General features: G+C 46.1%; 1 protein-coding gene across 4 annotated transcripts in view; it reads right to left on the reverse strand.

Moving 5' to 3' along the window:
- The window catches only part of VCL (vinculin), a 104,118-nt gene that overhangs the window by 73,933 nt on the left and 5,788 nt on the right, over positions 1-24,397 (reverse strand). For all 4 annotated transcript variants that reach the window (XM_083440337.1, XM_083440335.1, XM_083440336.1 and 1 more), the window contains exon 2: positions 14,524-16,967. In XM_083440337.1, coding sequence (XP_083296463.1) covers positions 14,524-14,691 — 168 coding nt within the window. In that variant the 5' untranslated portion in view covers positions 14,692-16,967. The remainder of the gene's footprint in view (positions 1-14,523; positions 16,968-24,397) is intronic.

Consider the following 24,397-nt stretch of genomic DNA (forward strand, 5'->3'; position numbering starts at 1 on the left):
GTGCGGTGCGGTGCGGAGAGAGAGCGAGGGACTATCTGGGGGAGGGACAGTGCAGCGGGGGGGGCGCAAATTACTTGCCTTGCCCCGGGTTAGGGGGCGCAAATTACTTGCCTTGCCCCGGGTGCTGACAACCCACACAATGCCACTGTAACTCGATAATAACTGCAGCCTTGCCTTTGTCAGAGAATCATGGCGGAACTGGATTTCACCACTGCCTAGCAGAAAATCGCTGGCTACCAAGGCCAGCCAGAATTTGTGAATCCCACAGGAGGCTTACAACACTCAACAATCTCCATCAAAAACAAGGACTGGCCCACAAAGTTCTATGCAACACTAATACATGTGTCACAGCTAGTGATGCAAACGCCTAGATTTTGCAGCAAGCCAACATGAGCTCTGCGAATGAAGGAACTTCCTCACAGAAGTAGCCTAGCTGGGGGGGGGAAACTGCTAACTCAACTATACAGATACTTGCAGAGATTAATTGTCTCTGAAGAAGAACACGCTATTAACCACTAATGCCACAAATAAATCTTCCCACCCTCCAGTGTGCAGCCTTCCCATGACGGGCTTTTGCAAAATCAGCAAATGCAATTACGTCCTGTAATGAAGCCACTACGAATGGGGAAAAGCACATGTTTAAGTGCACTCTGCAGGTAAGGTAACCCACAGGTATGTTAACTGACTGTTTTAAGGTGGAAGAGAAGCCACATTCTGTGGCTAATGCCTTCCTTCCCTCTGCTTTTAAAACCACAAGTGCTGCTTAGGGGGCTTGTTCGCAATACCCTACAAGTATTAGGGTGCAAGACTAAGCAAGAATCCCAGCTGGCCCAGAATGAATGCCACAATATTTCCTCACAGAAATAATGATTTTTACATATTGTTTTCTTTCTGCAGCAAATAATCTTGGGTACAGTTAACTACCAGTAACAATACTTATTGGGGCAAAAGCAGCAGATCGTAGCTTTTGACATAAATGCAGTCCATTGCATTTAGTTACCAGTTCACAGAAACTATTCTCCTAGAACATTTGAGTGAAGTTTGTGGAATAATCAAATGCCTCATCTTTTGCCTCGTGATCTCCATTAATTTAATTTTTTATTTTTTTAACAGTATTTCCCTCCCATGACAACCATGCTTCAAAAAAAGGTCTGTATTAAGGAGTTCGCCACTATTCTAGCTACAAGAAGTTTAGCTGCAAGTGTAGACCCCCATTAATGACTTTACTTCACAAATTCAAAACACATGAACCCATAATTGAGACATTTTTTTGAGTCTATCAACCAATCAGCTCATTTGCCAGGCATTTCCGGAATATAACAACAACCAGACAGACGTGCATAAACTTTGCTTTCAGCCATGTTAAGAATGCCCTAGCATGGATGCAAAGGTTATTTTCCCACAGCAGGAACCACGGTCAAGATTCACAATTACAAAAATAGTAAGCCAGAAGGGGTGTTGATGACAGCCTTACAGAGAAACAAAAGGAGTTTAAAGACCGAAGCACTACTGAATTGTTCAGCTGAACTCGCATAGCAAAGAGTTTGGAGTAAGCTTGCAGTCTAGCATTGGCTTCTGCTTCCACAAAGCCCAGTTCCACGTAGAGCAGGGGTAGGCAACCTAAGGCCCGTGGGCCAGATGTGGCCCAATCACCTTCTCAATCTGGCCCGCAGATGGTCTGGGAATCAGCGTGTTTTTACATGAGTAGAACATGTCCTTTTATTTAAAATGTATCTCTGGGTTATTTGTGGGGCCTGCCTGGTGTTTTTACATGAGTAGAATGTGTGATTTTATTTAAAATGCATCTCTGAGTTATTTTGGGGGCATAGGAATTCGTTCATTTCCCCCCCAAAAATATAGTCCGGCCCACCACATGCTCTGAGCGACGGTGGACCGGCCCACGGTTGAAAAAGGTTGCTGACCTCTGACGTAGAACAAATCCTTTACGACTCAACAGATGCAGAGCAATTGCAATTTCCTTAATTGTTTCATTAACTCTCAACAAGATTTAGCCTCAAACTAGGACTGATAACCAGAAATAGACTGCGTAAAATTCCTACGGCCCAAGGGTGTGGACAGACGCCATAGATGGCTGAGGTCACCCAGCTGGCCATTTGACATTTGACCTCACTGACTTGCTCAAAGCAGCCGGAAGGGACTTGGCCAAGAGGGCTGAAAAAGCGCAAAATGTTTCCTCGACGTAATACATTGTACCAAGGAGTCTGAAGGAAGCCATTGTTAAGATCTTCAGTTAAAGAGCCCTCTCTAAATTGCAGGGTGCTGGAAGATTGCAAGCCAGCCCCCAAAATTCCCTTCTAGGCAAGGTGGTGAACCAATTCCAGGGATTGCTTATACCACTTTATATTTTAAAGAGAACACCCCAAAGCGGTTTATATCACATTGAAACATCAAATAAAACAATCCAGAATAAAGCGAATTCAAGCTTCAAGGAAAATATTTCAGATCTTTCTGTAAGTGACATTTTGCCTTCTCCATATTTATTTACCTACATAATTTATACAGCTGCCCCATAGCAGAAGTACGCTAGGAAGCCAGGGTGGTGTAGTGGTTAGCAGGGGTCAGCAAACTTTTTCAGCAGGGGGCCAGTCCACTGTCCCTCAGACTTTGTGGGGGGCCAGACTATATTTTGAAAAAAAAATATATGAACGAATTCCTATGCCCCACAAATAACCCAGAGGTGCATTTTAAATAAAAGGACACATTCTACTCATGTAAAAACACGCTGACTCCCAGACCGTCTGCGGGCCAGATTTAGAAGGCGATTGGGCTGGATCTGGTAGGCCTTAGTTTGCCTACCCATGGGTTAGAATGTCAGACTAGGACTTGGGAGATCAGGGTTCAAGTCCTCACTCAGTCATGAAGCTCACTGGGTGACCTTGGGTCAGTCACTGCCTTGTAACCTACCTCACAAGGTTGCTGTAGGGGTAGGGTGAACCATATATAAATGCCATAAATAACCTGCTTAAGAAAGCGGGAAACAGTGGCGTAGCATGGGGGGTGCAGGGGGGGCCGGCCGCACCGGGCGCAACATCTGGGGGTTAGGGGGCGCAAATCCACGGGCTAGGGGACGCAAATCCACGGGTTAGGGGGCGCAAATTACTTGCCTTGGCCCGGGTGCTGACAACCCACGCTACGCCACTGGCTGGAAAGGCCAGCCAGATGGAGCGGTCCGGTTGACCAAGCTGGCATCCAGAGATTTCCACATGGTCGCAACTGGACCCGCACCAGTCGCAAAACGCACCTGGTGCCTGGCTAATTTCTAACACTGACTGGAACCAATCGTTAGCTATGATTAATGAAAGCTCTGCGTTAACAAGGCCTTAAGAACTAGTTAGCAAGCCCTGGTTAAGATGGAATCAGGGTTAATGTTAATCAGAGTTAAGTTTGCTAACCACAGTTAAGATCTGCCTCAGGAAGTCACACTTCAGAGAGGAGGAAGCCCCAAATCATGCTTTGATTCCTTTAACATGGCCAAGGGCCACTCTATAATAGCACCCACACCCTTTAAAGGTAAAGGTAAAGGTACCCCTGCCCGTACGGGCCAGTCTTGACAGACTCTAGGGTTGTGCGCCCATCTCACTCAAAGAGGCCGAGGGCCAGTGCTGTCCGAAGACACTTCCGGGTCATGTGGCCAGCGTGACATCGCTGCTCTGGCGAGCCAGAGCCGGAAACACCGTTTACCTTCCCGCTAGTAAGCGGTCCCTATTTATCTACTTGCACCCGAGAGTGCTTTCGAACTGCTAGGTTGGCAGGCGCTGGGACCGAACAGCGGGAGCGCACCCCGCCGCGGGGATTCGAACCGCCGACCTTTCAATCGGCAAGCCCTAGGCGCTGAGGCTTTAACCCACAGCGCCACCCGCGTCCCTTACCCACACCCTTTACATCAGAGCAAATAGATAAGATCAGTATGGCGACATTAATCATCTGCCTTACTTTTAATAACTACTAGAAACATGTACACACACGGTCCTTGGACAGCTATAATTATAAATCCGAAAGATCATGACCAGACCCTTCTCAACATTATCAGGCTTATTTTTAGATTACTTCCTGATAACAGCTACTTTTTCAGAGAAGTGTTAGACTCAGTGAAACAGTGATCTGAGTTGAAGAGTACACACATCTCTTTTAAGAGTTGGCGCTTTGGCGCAGAATATTTCTCAAAGCAATTAAAAGGCAGGTAGACAAGAGTGCATGAGCCTGTATGGCGCTCATGTGCTCCCAACTGGGAACATTATACTATGAAATAAAATAAAATAAAAATAATAATAATAATTTATTATTTATAGCCCACCGATCTGGCTGGGTTTCCCCAGCCACTGTGGGTGGCTCCCAACAGAATTAATGATACTAATAATAAAAAAGCAATAAAACAGCAGTCATTAAAAACTTCCCTAAACAGGGTTGCCTTCAGATGTCTTCTAAAAGTCAGATAGCTGTTTATTTCCTTGACATCTGAAGGGAGGGTGTTCCACAGGGAGGGCACCACTACCGAGAAGGCCCTCTGCCTGGTTCCCTGTAACCTCACTTCTCAAAGGGAGGGAACCACCAAAAGGCCCTCGGAGCTGGACCTCAGTGTCCGGGCTGAACGATGGGGGTGGAGATGCTCCTTCAGGTATACTGGGCTGAAGCCCAGTACTGCCGTGAAATCCAGCAATGCCCAAAGTTTCCCTTGACAGAATGGTCTAAAATTTAAAATATTGCAGCGGCATGGTGGCAAAGTCTCTGAGAGCCAAACTAGAAACGATAGGGGTGGCTCCATTTATTAGCTCCGTGTCTGAGATTCCTGCATCACAAGGGGTTGGGCTAGATTGACCCTCAGGATCCCTTCCTTTCTGTGATTCTATGTATGAAGCAGTGCGGGCGAGGAGATCCAAACTCTCCCCCACCAGCCTGTTTTGTCTCCGTGTGGTTCCAATATAAGAAGTGTACCAAACTGGGGAGTGGAGTACCACTGACAACAGAACGCAGGAATGCAAGGCAGGGGAAAGTTCAGCTCCCCTCGCCTCCCCGCCCTTACTGATGTAAAAATTGGAAGCCACCACCTGCTTTAATCCAGAACATGGAAAACATATGATTCAACAAGCATGGATACTGGTGTCATGTCAGCTTTGGTCCTCTGGAGAAGGGGGAAGAAGAGGAAGAGATCACTGCCTCTGGAGGAGTTTGGCGACAGAGCTACATCTATGTTATTGGTGGTGGAGCAACAAGTGCTATACATTGGTACCTCGGGTTACATACGCTTCAGGTTACAGACTCTGCTAACCCAGAAATATTACCTCGGGTCAAGAACTTTGCTTCAGGATGAGAACAGAAATCATGCTCTGGCGGCGCGGTGGCAGCAGGAGGCCCCATTAGCTAAAGGGGTGCTTCGGGTTAAGAACAGTTTTAGGTTAAGAATGGACCACCAGAACGAATTAAGTTCTTAACCCGAGGTACCACTGTAGCTCCAGAAGGCCTTTGTCCTGGGAGCAGAACTTCCCTCTTGGCTGCTAAAGAAGAGAGACTTCTCCCTCTCCCTCCAGAGGCTGTGTTATTCCAGCTGCCGCAAAGAGACAATTAGGGTGAGTAATTAAATTTTCCTCCACTTGTTTATGATCAAGGACTTGCCGAGGGAAACACTAATTTACTAGAACCTTCTCCCTCTCACAGAAGCCACATTCAGCCACCTTCTGTTTTCCTTTAAAGCAGCTGCTTGTTCAAGAAATTTCTTGCCTCCTCAAGAACAGGACCACTGCTCTGAACAGCGTACTACTTAAGAAGAGTCTCTGAAGCAAGGCTGTCTGAAGTGGTTTAGAAACTGGACGTACCCCAAAACAGTACATTCTTTTGTTGACTTCTGGATACACAGGCAGAGGTCAATCCCAATGCAAGCTCTTCGAAACGGTGACATAATCAATAAGGTTAACGCTGCCAGCCAATCACTAATTCCAAAAGATTTAAAGAGCAGTATCAAATCTACGGGACGCGGGTGGCGCTGTGGGTTAAACCACAGAGCCTAGGACTTGCCGAACAGAAGGTCAGCGGTTCGAATCCCCGTGACGGGGTGAGCTCCCGTTGCTCAGTCCCTGCTCCTGCCCACCTAGCAGTTCGAAAGCACATGAAAGTGCAAGTAGATAAATAGGTACCACTCTGGCGGGAAGGTAAACGGCGTTTCCGTGCACTGCTCTGGTTCGCCAGAAGCGGCTTAGTCATGCTGGCCACATGACCCAGAAGCTGTATGCCGGCTCCCTCGGCCAATAAAGCGAGATGAGCGCCGCAACCCCAGAGTCGGTCATGACTTAATGGTCACTGGACTTAATGGTCAGGGGACCTTATTATCAAATCTACAGAGTCCAGACAGGTTATATATATCGTTGCTGGGAGCAACACACACCCGACCCGACCCTCCCATGCATTAATGGAAAGCAGTTCCTTGCAGACACAGCGGAGGGAGGAGAATACTTCCTTCCAACAACATCCTCAGGGGGTGGGGGCAAGCTTGCAGGACTGCTGGGGTTCAGAAGGTATATGGAATTACTTCTGGTAAAAGGAAATAGATGAGTCCATGTGTGCAAACAAATACTGCTTAGAATCTCATCCAGCCTGCCAATTATAATTTATGAACGGAGTACAACCAATTTTTAAAGAGAGATCTAGTGCTGACCACTTAAAAGGGAGTAAGCTCCATTAAATGCAATGGGACTTGTAGTGTATAGGATTACACAGTTGGTGGCTGTATGGTATTTCCTCACTAAATCTGACTAGCATAGCCAACGTGCCCCAAACCTTTTAATAAGTGCAACTATCCCATACGACGCAAGAATGCATACCAGATTACTGTGTTCATTTCATACAGGATGTCAGGTTCCTGACCTCTAAAATTAAGATTCAAGTCAAAATGACTTATAGTCCAACAACATCGTCTAAGGAGAAAAAGAATGAAACCCATTCATGACTGCCACCATTTTCGTGCTAAACAAAGGTAAAGGTACCCCTGACCGTTAGGTCCAGTTGCAGACAACTCTGAGGTTGCACGTTCATCTCGCTCTATAGGCCAAGGGAGCTGGTGTTTGTCCGCAGACAGCTTCTGGGTCATGTGGCCAGCATGACTAAGTTGCTTCTGGCGAAACCAGAGCAGCGCACAGAAACACTGTTCACCTTCCCGCCAGAGTGGTACCTATTTATCTACTTGCACTTTGACGTGCTTTCGAACTGCTAGGTTGGCAGTAGCAGGGACCGAGCAACGGAAGCTCACCCCGTCGCAAGGATTAGAACCACCGACCTTCTGATCGGCAAGCCCAAGAGGCTCAGTCATTTAGACCACAGCACCACCTGCGTCCCTTCGTGCTAAATAATCAGACCTAAATGAAAAGAGTAATAGTTTGGAACTTGGTTTTTCGTTTTAAAATCAAGATGCACTACATTTGGCAGAAAACCCATATCAGGAGTTCAAAACTGAATTTAAACAACATGTGATGTGTTGCAAAAGTTGTATGTTCCAGTTTTTATTGTAGTTCTTAGGTTTAATTTCCTAACTCAACTGCATTCCCCTTCAAATGAAATTCCACATCTCAGATTTCAGTCATCTTAAATAATAAATGCTACTTTATGCCCTGGAGCACTACCACAAGGAAAACTCCACACTTAGCAAACGTTGGAGTACTGTAAATGGTGAAAACACACCTACCATCAAGAAAAGAAAGATAAAGAAGTTAAGTTTACATTGGTTTGCACATACATGTGCATATGTCTTTGACCTTAGTTCAGATTAAAACAGGATTTATTTATTTATTTTTAAAGGGGGTGCCAAGTTCAATGTTGCAATTAAACAACATTTATCTATCATTGATATATCCTCCCCTCCCCCCAAAAAAAACCTCAAAGCAATTCTTCGAATAGCCTTGCGCATCTTTTCCCAACCTGGTGCCATATGGATGTTGTTGGACTACAACTCCTATCAACCCAAGCCAGCGTGGCCAGTGGTCAGAGATCATGGAAGTCCAACAACTGTTGGAGGGCAATAGTTTAAAGGTGGCTGTACTTGTATAATAGGATACTGTCATGTAACAAGAGTGTTTGCAAATAGAGTGGTACCTTGGTTTACAACCATAATCCGTTCCAGAGGTACGTTTGTAAACCAAGACAGGTTGTAACCCAAGGCGCACTTTTGCCAATGGGACGTCCCAAAACAATTTGTTCGTAACCCCCCCCCCCCAAAATGGGTTGTAATCCAAAAAAAGGTTGCAAACCGGGACACACACTTCCAGGTTTGATGTGTTTGTAATCCAAAACGTATGCAAATCAAGACATAAGCAAACCAAGGTATTGGTTTGCTTTGGCCCTTAGCAAAATCATGGTTGGTGTGAGTTTTGAACTTACACTCAGATTACATTCTTTATAAGTGAAATCCTAAAATGAGAGGAAGTAAGGCCCACTGTAAAAGGTAAAGGGACCACTGACCATTAGGTCCAGTCATGACCGACTCTGGGGTTGCGGCGCTCATCTCGCTTTATTGGCCGAGGCGGCGTACAGCTTCCAGGTCATGTGGCCAGCATGACTAAGCCACTTCTGGCGAACCAGAGCAGCGCACGGAAATGCCGTTTACCTTCCCGTTGGAGCGATACCTATTTATCTACTTGCACTTTGATGTGCTTTCAAACTGCTAGGTTGGCAGCAGCAGGGACCAAGCAACGGGAGCTCACACTGTCATGGGGATTTGAACTGCCAACCTTCTGATCGGCAAGCCCTAGGCTCTGTGGTTTAACCCACAGCACCACCCACGTCACACATGAGTAAACACACTTAGGATTGCTCTGTTAGCACTATACTAAATCAGCTCCTGATGCACATCAAAGTAATGAAGTGTTTTTAGAGAGTCAATCCAATCCTACCCTCCACACTCAAACATGCACACTTCAACAAGAGTAACACAAGCAGAAGTTTTCAACACAAGAGCTAAAGCATTATCCTATCCCTTACTCAACTTTCGCAGTGAAGCACAGAATTAATTTCAATTAACAAACAGCCCCAAGCCCAGATATCCAATGCCCAGAGACCTCATTAAATTTGTATGTTTGAAAGCAGAAAACGAAAGGGTTAAAAAGTGACAAGAGCTCTTCTTCCCTGACTTGAATTCATGAAAAGTGATCCAACCTGTTTATCCCCCCACTTGCAATTTTAAAAGTTGGCTTCCGAAAGAAATTGGTTCAGTATGGCTCCCTCAAGAGATTAGCACTGGTTGCTGAACATCAGCAATACTGAGCTATGATACAGTGGTGGAACACATCGTGGTAAAACGTAACCTCAGCATCCGCTCAGAAATAAATGCTGCTAACATGCCAACAACATTGCAATCCAGCCTCATACAAGCTATAAACTTTGCAGGTCAAAGAAAGCTGGTGGTTTGTTTCCCCTGCACCGACAGATGCAACAAACCAACCACATGCAAGAGAAAATCGCATGTAAGAAAATCAGTTCTAACCACTTCACCGCTAAGGAAAAGTAACTGGCAGTATAATGTAGGAACAAGCTCCACCCACCACCTGCTATTACAGAAACATAGAAAATATGCGCAATATTCAGAATCGGAATCCACAAACTGTGCCATATTACTGGCATTTAGATACCGACAAGATGAAATAAGAACATAAGAAGAGTTTGCAGGATCAGGCCAATGGCCAGTGCTGATCCAATCCAGCATCTTGGTCTCACAGTGGCCAACCAGATGCCTACAGGAAACCAGGGAGCAGAACATTTAATAATACTAATTATAAATTTTATTTATACCCCGCCCTCCCCAGCCCCAGGGCGGCTAACACCAATAAAATTACAATAAAACATAATGGGGGGGGGGGGAGAGAGAAACAAACAAACAAAAACCAGTTTATTAAAATATGGGTTAAAATAAAATTTTAAATGCAGCCTCATTTTAATAGTAGCCCATAAATCAAAACCATAAGGGGAGGGAAACATAAGGGTCAGACTGAGTCCAAACCAAAGGCCAGGTGGAACAGCTCTGTCTTGCAGGCCCTGCGGAAAGATGTCAAGTCCCGCAGGGCCCTAGTCTCTTGTGACAGAGCGTTCCACCAAGTCGGGGCCAGTGCTGAAAAGGCCCTGGCCCTAGTTGAGACCAATCTAACCACCTTGTGACTTGGGACCTCCAAAGTGTTGTCATCTGTGGACCTTAAGGTCCTCCGCGGGGCATACCAGAAGAGGCGGTCCCGTAAGTACGTGGGTCCTAGGCCACACAGGGCTTTAAAGGTCAAAACCAGCACCTTAGACCTGGCGCTGTACTCCACTGGGAGCCAGTGCAGTTGGTAAAGCACTGGATGAATGTGATCTGCACAAGAGCCCCCTCCCCTCCCATGATTTCCACTGCTGCCTTCCCAACTGTGGAGGCAGAGCATAGGCTAGTAGCCACCGATAGCCCTCTCCTCCAGGAATTTGTCTGATCCTCTTTTAAAGCTGTCCAAGTTGGTGGCCAATAGATTCCGAAACGAATTCCAGTGCCGTGAGGTTGTAAGCAACTGTTGCATTCGGGGCTGTTGAACTACCCGTCTTAATTAACCGCACGCACAAAAACCAATCGATACGAAAGGATTGACAACACTGCAAAAGACACAGATGGTGTGGGCTTGAACTGAAAATATGCACCAAGCATCGTTGGGCTTTTTAAATGTGAGAGATCCCTCCCCCTTGCAAAAGAATGCACAGAGAGAATGTGTGTCAGATATGTAGCATGATGAAGTAAGCAGGGGCAGTATATGAATGGGAAACAAGAGTTCTCAATGGGCAACAATAGACGGGGCAGAAGGAGAATCCTGCATGAACTCCATGGAGAAAAAGTGGAGAAAGAACAATACATACACAGGACTCAGCTATACAGTTGCAAATAAAACGTTTTTAAGTGTGTTTTAAGTGCAATACACAATGTGACACTAGATGGCAGTGGTGAGCCTTATGGCAAATTCAATGTATTTTTTTTATAAAAAAGCATTTTCATATGTGTGTAGATCCCACCACAGTCTACCTGAAGAAAACACGAGAACTGGAGAACGCACATGCACTATATTACCTACCAACCCTGATGGTTGGCGACTGTCCAATACAATATTTTGGGATTCGGGGATGTTTTCTGCAGCTGTTCCACTTGCCATTCGCTTCTATCTGCCTGGAAGGGGACTGTGGGAAAAGCTGGAAAGGAGAGCGGGGAATGCGTGCCAAGACCAGAAGTCGCAGAGACTGAAGCTTCAAAGGAACAGTAGCTCAAGCAAGCATCATAGAACGAATGTCGTGGATCCATAACAGCGTCGCTTATTCTCACTCGCAAGGGAAAGGTGTAATAAGGACAGGGAAGGACTTGTGAATGAAAGGGCAAGAATGCAAAGGCGGAACCCTACACTCAGCCACACACAGTGAAACTGATCTAACACAGGAAAAGAGTTTGTAAACTGGAATCTTCCGTTTGCTGCCACCGCTAACTGGCTGCGGAACATTAATTGGTTGGGTATTATCTCTGGCCATTGAGTTTCCTAAATCTTTTTAAAGATGCAGTAAGGGGAAAGGAACTGTTTCGACCTGAAAGGATTAGGAACTTTATCAAAAGAGTATCTAAGGCAGGGGTCAGCAAACTTTTTCAGCAGGGGGCCGGTCCGCTGTCCCTCAGACCTTGTGGGAGGCCGGACTATATTTTGAAGAAAAAATGAACGAATTCCTATGCCCCACAAATAACCCAGAGATGCATTTTAAATGAAAGGACACATTCTACTCATGTAAAAACACGCTGATTACTGGACTGTCCGTGGGCCAGATTGAGAAGGCGACTGGGCCAGATCCGGCCCCCGGGTCTTAGTTTGCCTACCCATGATCTAAGGCCTAAGGAAGGGGGAAGGGGTAGAACGGTCAGGCTGAAGGGCTGGTCAAGGCGGATTTGAAGGGAACAACACTGTCACTGCAGGAGCAGGAGTAAATATGAGGTACTACAGCACTAGAAGAAGTGTAGAGCCTTGCAAGAGCTTCCTTTGGGAACACGACAATGATTTAGAGGGGATGGAAAGTTGAGGGCAATGTAGGGACATACAGGGCAGGGGAAGAAATGGGAGGAAGGGCAGCTGTTCAGTAGGTCCCTTGTTTCCAGATCCCTCAGCACCGCAGAGCATGCTCTCAAAGAAAATGACCCCCAGCCCAGCATTCGCAACAGTTTTAGAAGTCTGGCCTGGTATCAAATAACAGTTAAAAAGGTAAAGGACCCCTGGAAGGTTAAGTCCAGTCAAAGGCGGCTATGGGGTTGTGGCACTCATCTAGCTTTCAGGCGTTTGTCCACAGACAGCTTTCAGGGTCATGTGGGCAGCATGACTAAACCGCTTCTGGCGCAACGGGACACCGTGGCAGGTGCCAGAGCGCACGGAAATGCCGTTTATCTTCCCGCCGGAGTGGTACCTATTTATCTACTTGCACTGGTGTGCTTTCGAACTGCTAGGTTGGCAGGAGCTGGGACAGAGCAACAAGAGCTCACCCCGTTGCGGGGATTCGAACCGCCAACCTTCTGATCGGCAAGCCCAAGAGGCGCAGTGGTTTAGACCACAGTGCCACCCGACTGCCCCGACTGCCCCATCAAGTAGCAATGCTAAGGGGCAAAGGGGGTGGGGTGGGAACAGCGAGAGAGTGATGCCGCCCCTCTGTTATTTTATTTTACTTTTTTAAAAACCCTCCTTCACAGATACACAATAAAACATTATCCCAATAATACATTGCCACTGTCATAGCTGGCGAAGACCGTGCAGGAAAGAGGTGGGTCAGGGGACCGGGGCATCACCATTCAGAGGCGGCATCAGAAAATAGTGCAGTCCACGACACAGCACAGTTGGTAAAGCATGAGGCTCTAAATGTCAGGATTGTGGATTCAAGTCCCACGTGGGGGCAAAAGATTCCTGCCTTGCACAGGGTTTAGCTAGATGACCCCTGGTGTCCCTTCCAACTCTACAATTCTATGATCCTATGAAAAGCAAGCCTTGCCAGGAAGCTGGAGTGGGGGCACACAGTGGAAAGGGTCATAGTTCAGCGGCAGAGCATCTGCCCATGTGCAGAAGGTTTGACTGCCCACCCCACCCCACCCAACATCTCCAAGTAGGGCCGGGAGAGGTCACAGTCTTAAACCCTGGATTCAGTGTAAGGGAATACTGAGCTATGTAGGTTAAGGATACAACTCAGCATAACAGTAGCTTCCGACATTCCTAAGAGGAGGAAGTAAGAGAGCCAGAATGCAAGATGGCATGTGTAGCATTCTCTCTTTGCAGAAGAGGAGGAAAATGCAGAGTTTGAGAAGAAGCAGAAACACCCAAGACTGGGACGTCTTCAGATCCTATCTACCTTCAGCAAGGAATCCACAGAAATAACTTTGAACGATACCTGTTGGGCTTACTTTTAAGTGTTTCATAAAACATGGAGATCTATAAATGAAACTATTCTGGTCTGCCATGGTATGGGAAACAGCTCTTTAAGGAGAAATTAAGTTACTGGTCTTGAGAGGCCAAGACAAGGAGGACAAATTTATTTCTATTTGGTTATGATTTAATAGTGTACATCACTAACCAAGAACACGAACAATCACCTCCTCCAGCTTTCAAATATATTTGGCTGCTTTAATTGGCTAGCACTCTTTGAGGCAGCGCCTTTACGGTTATCCAGGGATAGTTTTAGGTTATATTCTGAGAGTTATGATTAACGCACCCCGTTAAGGTCCTGTTGAGGTATTTATATCCCCGGCTTCTTCTGCTATCAAAAATACAGTTATTACTCTGTATTCTTTTGATTCCGTAAGCTTTGTGAATCATATTCTGAATCACCCGGCCTGCTGCCCTACGATCCCTGTTCGACTTTAAACTCAACTAAAATTAACTTTGAAAAAACAAACAAACTATTGCTTTTTTGTTGTTTGAAAGAGGGACAAAGCAAGTTTGGGTGTGTCAAGCGACTAAACGGGAGCTTGATAAGGAAGAGGAAGGCAGAAGGGGAAACTTGTCAGGAAGCCTTGGAAGGAATTTTTCCTCCCTCCTTCCTTTTTTGCTGGGTGGAGGGAAGAGAAGACCTTTTAACCTGGAAAGTCAACATGGGACAGCTCAGCCATTTCCCAGCCAGTGAGGCAAGACCAGGAACACACCAAGGGGATTAATCAAGACTCCTCCTGCGGTGACAACTTCGTTGCTGCCAGAACTTTTTCTTGCATTCCCTAAACACTCTTTTTTTTTTTTTTTTGCGGGGGAGGGGGACTTAAGGTGGGGCCCGATTGAAGTTTGCTGGGACACACACACACACACAGACAAACACTCCGCCATCAAACAGACAGCCAAGCTCCCTAATGCAGTTTTTGCATTAGGGAACTTTGGGAGAGCAAGAGGCTTGGGTGTGTGTTTTCATTTATTTATTTTAAGAGAGCCGCGTTTCTTCCGCAATGAAATCAAGAATCCCGAGCCTCCCAGGCAGGCAAGCAAGCGAGCTGGCTGGCTGTGTCTCTCAACTCACCCGGACCAGGTTGCTCACGGCGGATTGCACGGCGGCCACGGGAGCGGTGAGATCCGGGATGGCCTTGCCGTCCACCTCGCCCTCTTCGTGCATGATGACCAGGTGGGAGATCTGCTGCGCCACCGGCTCCAGGATACTCTCGATCGTGCGGGTGTGGAAGACAGGCATGGTTGCTCAGGTTCCCACGACGGTGCAAAGGAGAAGCAATAGATTTATGTAACTTCTGCGAGTGAAAAGCGGGCAGTTCCCCCCAGGTTTGGAGCGAAACTGGCTGAAAATATATATAGGTTTATCTTCTTCTTTTTCTCCACCCCACCCAGCTCCCTTGAAGAAGTCTCCGCGGACGCCGAGCCTCTCCCGCAGCGCCTTCCCAACTCCTCGCCCGGCAGCGCTGACTGACGCCCCTTCTGCAGGCAGGCGGCGCTTTTCAGCCGGCGCAGCCTAACCCGTTCCCTGCCCTTCCCTTGCATTCCTCCTGCAACCCTGGGCAGAAGGGGACCTTCTGTCCCCGCCTCCTCCTCGACTCGGCCAATGATGGAAGGCCAACCCTCGCTTTCATTGGAGGAGCGCCCGCGTCGATCTGCATTCCGACTCCACCCCCTGGGTCCTCCCTGCCCTCGCCTTCTCCTTCCCCCCCTCCACCTTTTCTCTTTCCAGCTCTCCTGCCCAAAGGAGGTTTGGTTGCTCCGACACTGGTTTTCCCAGCGTTGGAGGTGACGTCAGACATTCTGGAGTCCATATAAGGAGATGGTGAAAGCCAGGGCGTTTGGGAGGGGGGAGAGGGGCGGAGAAGGATTCCACTGCGGGGGACGACCCCTCCCCTCCTCCTCCCCCGCGCGCATCCCTATCCCTATACAAGTAGCATATAGCTTACTTGTAGCCTCAGAGGCTGGTTCCATGCGCGTATACTTGGAAAGATGAGTTCCCAACTACTTTTAGTGGACTAAGTTACGCGTGCAAGAAGATGCCAGCCTTCTGTGCAGGGAAAACAATTATTCGGAGTAATATGGAGCGCCGGGAGTGGGGCAGAACGGAGCAGAGGGGGCAGATCATGTTCTTGCCAGTACCAACACTCCACCCAATAAGTCAAAGATTTAAGTTTATTTGTTGTGGCGACCACATCGAAACTTATTTGTGCGTGGGGGGGGGGTGTCTACATTTCAACATACATGTGTATTACATTGTATTTCAACAGTGGATCTCTGCATATTTTGCACAATGTGCACAGAATACTTTTATTTCCTTTTTGGATGAAATGACCAGGATGGTTGCAACAACAAATAAAGTCAGACTTTGTATAATAAGCACAGGTATTGTGCAAGTCAGCCTGCTTGATGGTAAAGGTGGCCGGCAATAATGAGGGGAGTTAGGGTGCCTACTCTTTTGACAGGTTGCGCTGGCCTGGGGTTGGTGCATTTATTGATGCACAGGAAGTGGGCAAATGGGCAAATGCTTTACCCATAGCAACCGCTGTAGCTATTTTGGTCATTATCGCTGAGTAAATATGTGCTAGATTGAGCTGGATAGCAGCAATCTTCAGCTGTTAAAGCCACCCCACATACTTTAAATCTGTTTGCTCTGAAAATGTGTTGTGGGTTTGCCCCCCTTTTATAGAATCGTAGAATTGGAAGGTACCCTGAAGGTCATTTAGTCCAACCCTCTGCAATGCAGGGATCTCAGCTAAAGTAAAAAGTCAATATTGGCTGTTAAACTGGACCTGAGTGCGCATTATTCCAAGGAAAGGGTTTCCTTAATGTCTGTATTTAGTCTTGCACTGGGAAATGGAATTCTGATCACTTAGTCTGTTTCAACTGGGCCGGCCAAGCTGTCTTCTCATTAGGCCAAAGCTACTCTTTTGGACTTGAACGGGAGCTAGACAGTATCAGTATCTCTTAAAGCTAAGTGCTACCCATCTTCCTGTCAGTTTTTTATAAAACCGCACATGCCCATAGCAGGAAGGGAGGGGCTGTAAAACCACTTCCGTCTTTGCTGTATGCCTTTGAAGAAATGACTTGCAGTAATATTTACATTAAGGTGGCACGGGCAACTCTGATGTGCCACCTTTTACAACAAATTTATGTCAAGGAGTTGCAGAGACCCGAGAATCTTCCTTTGATGCGTGGATGACTGACCATTGCGCCATAACAGAATTTCCGTGTTTGGCAGGAGAACTGCTTTATTTCCCCTTCTGTACCCCAATCATTAGCTAAATCCTGGCCTTCATTAATTATGAACATTCACCAGCTTCCTAGAATTATGAGCACCTCTGCACCCCCAGACTCTGGTACCCTGGATCAACCACAATATGGCAGGGAGTGGCCCCAGGCTAGCCAAAGGAGGACAGTAGGCAAGTTGCTGCTTATGAATCGTACAGAGTAGATTTATACTCACATTGCAATCGAAGATATCGGCTGCGTGACTGCCATATCCAGTGTGTGCTCAGCCTGGAAGCAGAGGGGGGGAAACATACGGCGAAACATTAAAGAGTGACACGGTTTAAAGGAATCTTAGAAGTGCTACCCCATTCCCCAGCTGGCTAGCACTGACACTGATCCTAGGGCCAGCCCTGTGACTAGGCAGAGGGAGGCAGCTGCCTCAGGCAGCAGATGCTGCTGGAGGACACGCAGCCTATCCCCTGCATCCGCCTAAGCTAACCTTCGGCCATCAGGTGCAAAAGGAGCATGCAGTCCATGGACAGTGTGTGGAGAAAGGTTCAGTTGCCAGGGCCGTCAGCTCCTGTATACAGAATTGGTACATATGTGTGGAATCTTGCCCTTCATCTTAAGCAGCCAATGTCTTTGACCAGCCCTGCTCTCAGGTGTGTGACAGCATGGCAAGCCTGAGGCAAAGGAGGAGATTAGAATACCTCAAAGACCACCTCTTCCCATATGAACCGACCCGGAGCCTGAAGTCACCCTTCTTTATGTGCCTCCTCCACGTGAGGTCTGGAAGGTGGCAACACAAGAACCGGCCTTTTCCGTGGTGGCTCCCTGTTTGTGGAGTGCTCTCCCCAAAGAGCCTTGCCTGACACCTTCATTATGAACCTCTAGGTGCCAGGTTAAAGCATTCCTTTTCAAGCAGGCCTTTGGCTGATTGACATCTGGTGACCTTTTAAATGTGTTGTGGGAGGGGGGGGATTATTGGTTTTGTTCTGTTCCTATTTTTTATTATACCTTTTGTGTTCTTTATGTTGTGACCCGCCCTGAGATCTACGGATGTAGGGCAGATACAAATTTAATAAATAAGATAGCATAGCACACTATCCAAATTCCACATACATAAACCAATTGGACTGACAATTGAATCTTCAGTGTTGCCTACCCTACAACATTTCTCCGATGAAAATAGGGATGTCATATACAACAACAACAACATCATATACCCCGTCCATCTGTCTAGGTTGTCCCAGCCACTCTGGGCAGCTTCCAACATATTTAAAAACATAATAAAACATTAAACATTTTAAAAACTTCCCTATGCAGGGCTGCCTTCAGATGTCTTTGAGAGGTTGTATAGTTACCGATCTCCTTGGCTCGGGGATCGCATAACACCATACCTTTCAATATTTCTCTGATGGAAATAGGAATGCTCTAAGGAAAAGCAGGACATTCCAGGATCCAATCAGAAATCAGGACGGCTTTTGAAAATCTGGGACTGTCCCTGGAAAATGGGGATACTTGGAGGGTCTGGTGTTTGTGTCCCCACCAGACCTGAGGAAGCAGGGAAGATTTGGGGCAAGGGGCAAAGGAAAGGCAGAATAGCTGGGGGCGTAGGAAGAATATTCAGGGGCTACTTTTGAGCCTATCTGCTTGACATGGTTGCTTCACTCCAATGTGTGATGTTCACACCCCTCCTTGACCTCTTGAGGGAAGAGAACCTTGGAGTTTCTACAGTTCCATGATTCTATGATTTTATTTTGTCACAGCAAAGTTATTCCTCTTTTGTTTCATTAATTGGTTATACAGTCTCCGGCAAATGGGAGTTTGTAATTGGATATAAGCTCTTTTGTGAAGAAATATACCAGAGGTTTCGTAAAAAATCTGGAGGGATAATTAAAACATCCTCCAAAAAGGCCTTTTCATGATCGTACTGGACAAAGTAACCCAGTTGCCTGTTTCAGTCTCATCATTCACTATTAATGGCTGTGAGTTTAAGCAGCCTTTACTGTTCTAAATCACAAATGGGAATTATATATCCGATTTTCATCATGCCAGACGTTGTATCCATTATTACTATTTTGCATTCAAAGTAATTACTCATTTACTCAGTATGGATTGCAGATAATAAGCACACAAGACAGTGGAGAACATTGGAATAGAGTCACTTCATTTATGTGACCTAATCATCCATTACATTCCATGATAGGGCAATATGCAACCTTTGGTGTAAAGATGTCACCCCAGGCTTTTGTAACTTAAAAAAGAAGAACAACGAAAACTGCAAGCAAAAGACCCCTTGCTTTTCATTTTAAAGAACACACACCGGTTTATTCATTCAGAGTTCAATGCTGTGATCATATAGGTTCTGCTGATAGAAAACAGATGCTCTTGGGCTTTATAAACAGCTACTTTATATGGAATACAGCTTCTTCTGCTACTGTATGTATAAAAATACACAGCTATAGACCTGTGAACATGTTTCATGGGTTGTGCAGTGGTGCACATCCAAATGCACATTGGAGTATGTGGAAATTCTGCCTCTTGTTTTACTTCACAAACAAAGCACTGACATTCATTTACAAGGACTCCCAGAGGTGAGCAGGAAAAGCAAACCCATTATGTGCTAGTCAAAATCCTATTAAACATTCTCACTGCAATTAATCCAGAATGCAGCAGCCAGACTGGTGACTGGGAGTGGCCGCCGAGACCACATAACATCAGTCTTGAAAGACCTACATTGGCTCCCAGTACGTTTCAGAGCACAATTCAAAGTGTTGGTGCTGACTTTTAAAGCCCTAAATGGCCTTGGCCCAGCATAGCTGAAGGAGCGTCTCCACCCCCATCATTCTGCCCGGACACTGAGGTCCAGCTCCGAGGGCCTTCTGGCAGTTCCCTCACTGCGAGAAGTGAGGTTACAGGGAACCAGGCAGAGGGCCTTCTTGGTAGTGGCACCCTCCCATCAGATGTCAAGGAAATAAACAACTATCTGACTTTTGGAAGACATTTGAAGGCAGCCCTGTTTAGGGAAGTTTTTAATGTCTCGTGTTTTATTGTAATTTAAATATTTTGTTGGAAGCCACCCAGAGTGGCTGGGGAAACCCAGCCAGATGGGTTGGGTATAAACAGTGGCAGGTCTTCATGCTCTGGCACCGGGGGGGCGGGGCAGAGAGCAGGCGGGGGTGGGGCTGGCGCACATCCAGGAGCGTGGTGCCCAGCGCGGGTGGGGGGACAGCCGCAATGGCACCCCACTGGGATCACGCTGCTGGGGTGGTGCACTCTCCCCGCACTCCTCTTCCTCCGCCAGTGGGTATAAATTAATTTTTTATATATATTATTATTATTATTAATTATTTGTATTAAAGCTAGCTGGTTTGGGGTGGGTGGACAAGCAGGGTCAGGAGGGGTTGTGGGTGGGGATGGGCTTTAATTATTTCCCTCTGCTGCCAACTTGTTTAGAATCAGAGACCCCAAAGCCTACTATACAAAATGGGAGGAAAACTCCAGGAAGCACAAATGGAAAATTTCTACCCATTGCAAGTAGCAGGCCTGGAGGATTCCCAGTTCTGACTGGGACACAGTGGGGCCAAAAAATTTAAAGAAGTGCACTCCTCATTCCCTAGTTCCAGTGGCGTGCAGTGGAAATTTTCACAGGGAAACAGGGCCAGAGGTGCTAGCTTGTAAGGGGCATGGAGGGAGGGGTCGATGTCATGGGTGTGATGTGAGATCCTGACATTGCACATGTGAGCATTGTAGCTCCCTAAGCCAGGCAGAAGCTTCCCGGGCTTTGCGAAGGATGTGCCAGGGCTCAAACAGCATGCTGGAGTCCTCCTGCATCAGGATTTTGGACCCATCAGAGCATCACATTTCCTTGCCTAAGCTGGGCAGAAGCTTCCTGGGCTTTGCGAAGGAGGCACCAGGGAACATTTAGGGGACTAGGCTAGTCCCCTGAGTCCAGTGACCGCACACCACTCTTTGTGTCTGAAATATACTCGGAGTCGAGAATGGATTTCATGCTCTTTATTCAGCTCATAGTGGTGAAGAGGAATGAATGTTCCCCCAAAGTATCTGCTTTATATACATTGTTTACACAATGGGCTGCAAGTGATTGGCTAATTCCGGAATTCTCCTGTAAGCCAATCAGGTTGTGGATTCACTTCCATCTGGAACTGGGTTGGGTGGCTCCTGCGGACCAATCATACTGCTGCATTGTTCTAGGACCAATCAGACTGCTGCATTCTGAATCCTATTGCTCTAGGACCAATCAGACTGCTGCATTTTGGATCCTATTGTTCTAGGACCAATCAGACTGCTGCATTTTGGATCCTATTCAACTCAGTACATAACAGTGTACATCGCAAACAGCAGGCATGGAGTGCCAACTCTGATTGGAACACAGTGGGGGTGAAAATTTAAACCACATTCCCTGGTTCTGATTCAGCTTGCTGCCGCAGGCACCCTATACAACTGACACACCAGGGCTAACCATATGACAAATGTTGCATCTAGTTTGGTCCTTATACAGCTGTCTCATAATTCAGCGTAAGGGGTATACTAATATAGCATTCAGCAAGCAGAGGAAAGCAGTTTGTAACAGGAGGAGGGAGGAAGAAGCACTGGGGGAGTGATGTTGAGTGCAAGAAAAGGACTGTTATAAGTAAACAAGAGTGTCCCTACTTTCAGCCACGAAATGTTGGAGGGTGCCTAGTAATTCCAAAAAGAAACCACAAGCTTAGTATGCTTTTCTGGCCTCTCCCTTTGAGTGGCAACTGCTCTGGAATACAAAACATTTTATTAACCGTATTGCATTCTAAGTGGTTTATCTTGAAACACCACGGAATGAAGCAACAACGATAGCAGCGTGAGTATGGATTGGAGGAATGTCTGAAGGACAGAAAGCAGGTGTTGTAAGGGAATAAAGTAAATCCACATGAGGCCAAATATAAACTCTTGGCTTGATTATATTTGAGAGTTAAGACAGCTCTTGCCTTGTCTAATGACACAAAACAAGTCTACCCTCTCTTGTCTTATATAGCATGACACAGCAAGTATGCTGTTAAAAATACGCAGAATTGTGGCTTTTCTAAACAAATCTTTTTCTGTGATCAATATGCTGGTGTCTCCACTTTCTATAAGGGCTGCTCCTTTTGGATGGTTAATGTGTCTGAATTTTTCCATTTCTAGTGCACAGTCCACACAAACTTTGCCCAGGTTTTTGCTTTTTTGTATTTTCTGAGTGGTGTCAAAAAAAGGAAAAAAAAACCTGTACTCTGAAACAAGTCTCATTGAATTCAGTAAGGCTCACTCTCTAAGCAAATACAGTTGTACCTTGGATCTCAAACGCCCTAGGTACTCGGCTGTTTTGGCTCCTGAACGCAGCAAACCCAGAAATTAGTGTTCTGGTTTACGAACATTATTTGGAACCCGAATATCCGACGGGGCTTCCGCAACTTGTGATTGGCTGCAGGAGCTTCCTTCAGCCAATCAGAAGCCACGCTTTGGTTTCCAAACATTTTGGAAGTCGAACGGACTTCTGGAACAGATTCTGTTCGACTTCCAAGGTACAACTGTGTGCACAGGACTGCAGCATTAAGAAATTAGCTTGGTCTAGTTTAAGCCGGAATGGGGGTTTCCGCCCGAAACAGAGCTCAAATGCTCTGTTTGGCTACAAGAGCCAAAACTTTAAAAAAAGTATTGGTGCACTATTCATTTCCTGCTTTCACATACTCCATCCGCCCATGGCATCACCTGGAGCAGGTACTTCACCTTGTCACATGGCAGGCCCAGTTCTTTTTGGGCTGTCTGTGGGCTGTATCTAGAACAAAGAGGACAGGATGAGGCCTGCATTGGGCCAGGCTCATTCTCGTTTTCTTCTCTCAATGGAGGTCACCTCTCAGAAGGCAAAGCATCTACCACAACGGCAAAGCAAAACCTGGCTGATACCTACCATTCAAACTCCTTCCTCAGCCCCTGAGTTCTTATTGACTCCTTAAAATATAAATGTAACCAGACTACAAATGAATACAAAGCAGCTGACACCCAACTAACCAAGCAGGAGCAAGCCAAGAGTTACTCAAAAGAGTACAAATATAAATAAGTATTTACTTGGCGTATAAAAGGTGATGAAAGTCACTCTCCCTGGGGGACATGACACCACAACAGGGAAATTGCTATATCTTAGCTTCCTTATTTCCTGGGACCTCTTCCTACTTAGCTATCCAAGCCACTGTCTGTCCCACATAGCTGTTATCACGTCTGGACTCTCTGTCGGGTTTTAATCCCAGCCAAACTGGCCTTTGCCTTCCCTTCAAACTGTTTGTACATGTTCAGGTGCCAACATCAATTCCCTGAGCAGTTGGAATGCTCATGAATATTCCATGGCATCGCCAAGCACTACCACAAATGTGCTTCTTTTCCAGCGAGGGCTGTTCTGACAGAGTTAGAGGTCACATAATTGAACTAGGCTAATCCACCACCATTCTTTAGTTAAGTATGCACTCCAGAGCTTTATGAATCCACAAAACTTTTTATTTGCCAAACCACACAAGAACAACTACCCAAATAATAGTCCGACGAGACTCTGCACATTTTTCTTTATGCCACACGGAACTAGGAATGTTGGAGAATTCTGGCTAAAAAGGAAATGGGAGTAGAAATTGCCAATATTTGCTTATCGTTTCATTTCCAGATTAGTATTTCTTGTTGTTTTCCGACTGCAAATGGTATATATGATATGCAATTGGTAATGGTCTCCATTTGCATTGTTTCCTTTGTGCTGAAATGAATACAGTGGTACCTTGGGTTAAGTACTTAATTCGTTCCGGAGGTCTGTATTTAACCTGAAACTGTTCTTAACCTGAAGCACCACTTTAGCTAATGGGGCCTCCTGCTGCTGCCGCACCGCCGGAGCACGATTTCTGTTCTCATCCCGAAGCAAAGTTCTTAACCTGAAGCACTATTTCTGGGTTAGCGGAGTCTGTAACCTGAAGCATATGTAACCTGAAGCGTATGTAATCCGAGGTACCACTGTAGTGTGGAAAAAACCATAATAATAATATAATTGTCTAATCAATTCTATAAAAATTTGCCAGCACAGACAATAAGTTGAGCAACATAGTTTTTGTCAGAAGCCAAACTGCAGTAGAATGGAAACAGCGTTGCATGCGACAAATGCAGGGCGGAATGTAAATAAATATCTTCTTACGTTCCTACATGGAACAGAGAAAGTCAACATATGGAGAGGCAAATGAAAGCTCAAGAAGATATTCTCAGCCTTCACAATACACACCTAATGGATAATTCAGGAGGTTAATCTCTGGCTGCTTTTTATAAAGAGAGCCACATCTTTGTGTCCCTTTTACTCTACTGCTATTCAAGAACTGAGCAATGACAATATTATTTATTATTTATTTATTAATATTTATTAATATTATTACACCCATAGGTTTCCCAAGATGTTTCAATCATAGATTGAAGTTGGAGGAATGCATCTCAAGGTCAAATGAGAGTGAGGCCCTCCCTACATTTTTAGCTGCCTCCTTGCAATACTCCCATCCAAGGCCACTGGAGTGGAGGAGTGGGGTTGAGTCCTGGGGGGGGGGGGAATTGGGGCCCCCAGCAAGGTGGACTGGTTAAAAATCTTTGCACGGGATATAAAATAAATTTGTGATCTCATTTTTATACTAATAATGACCATGATAATGACATATTAAAAAAAT

The sequence above is a fragment of the Podarcis tiliguerta genome, assembly GCF_965153285.1.
Source record: "Podarcis tiliguerta genome assembly, chromosome: 5".
Lineage (NCBI taxonomy): Eukaryota > Metazoa > Chordata > Lepidosauria > Squamata > Lacertidae > Podarcis > Podarcis tiliguerta.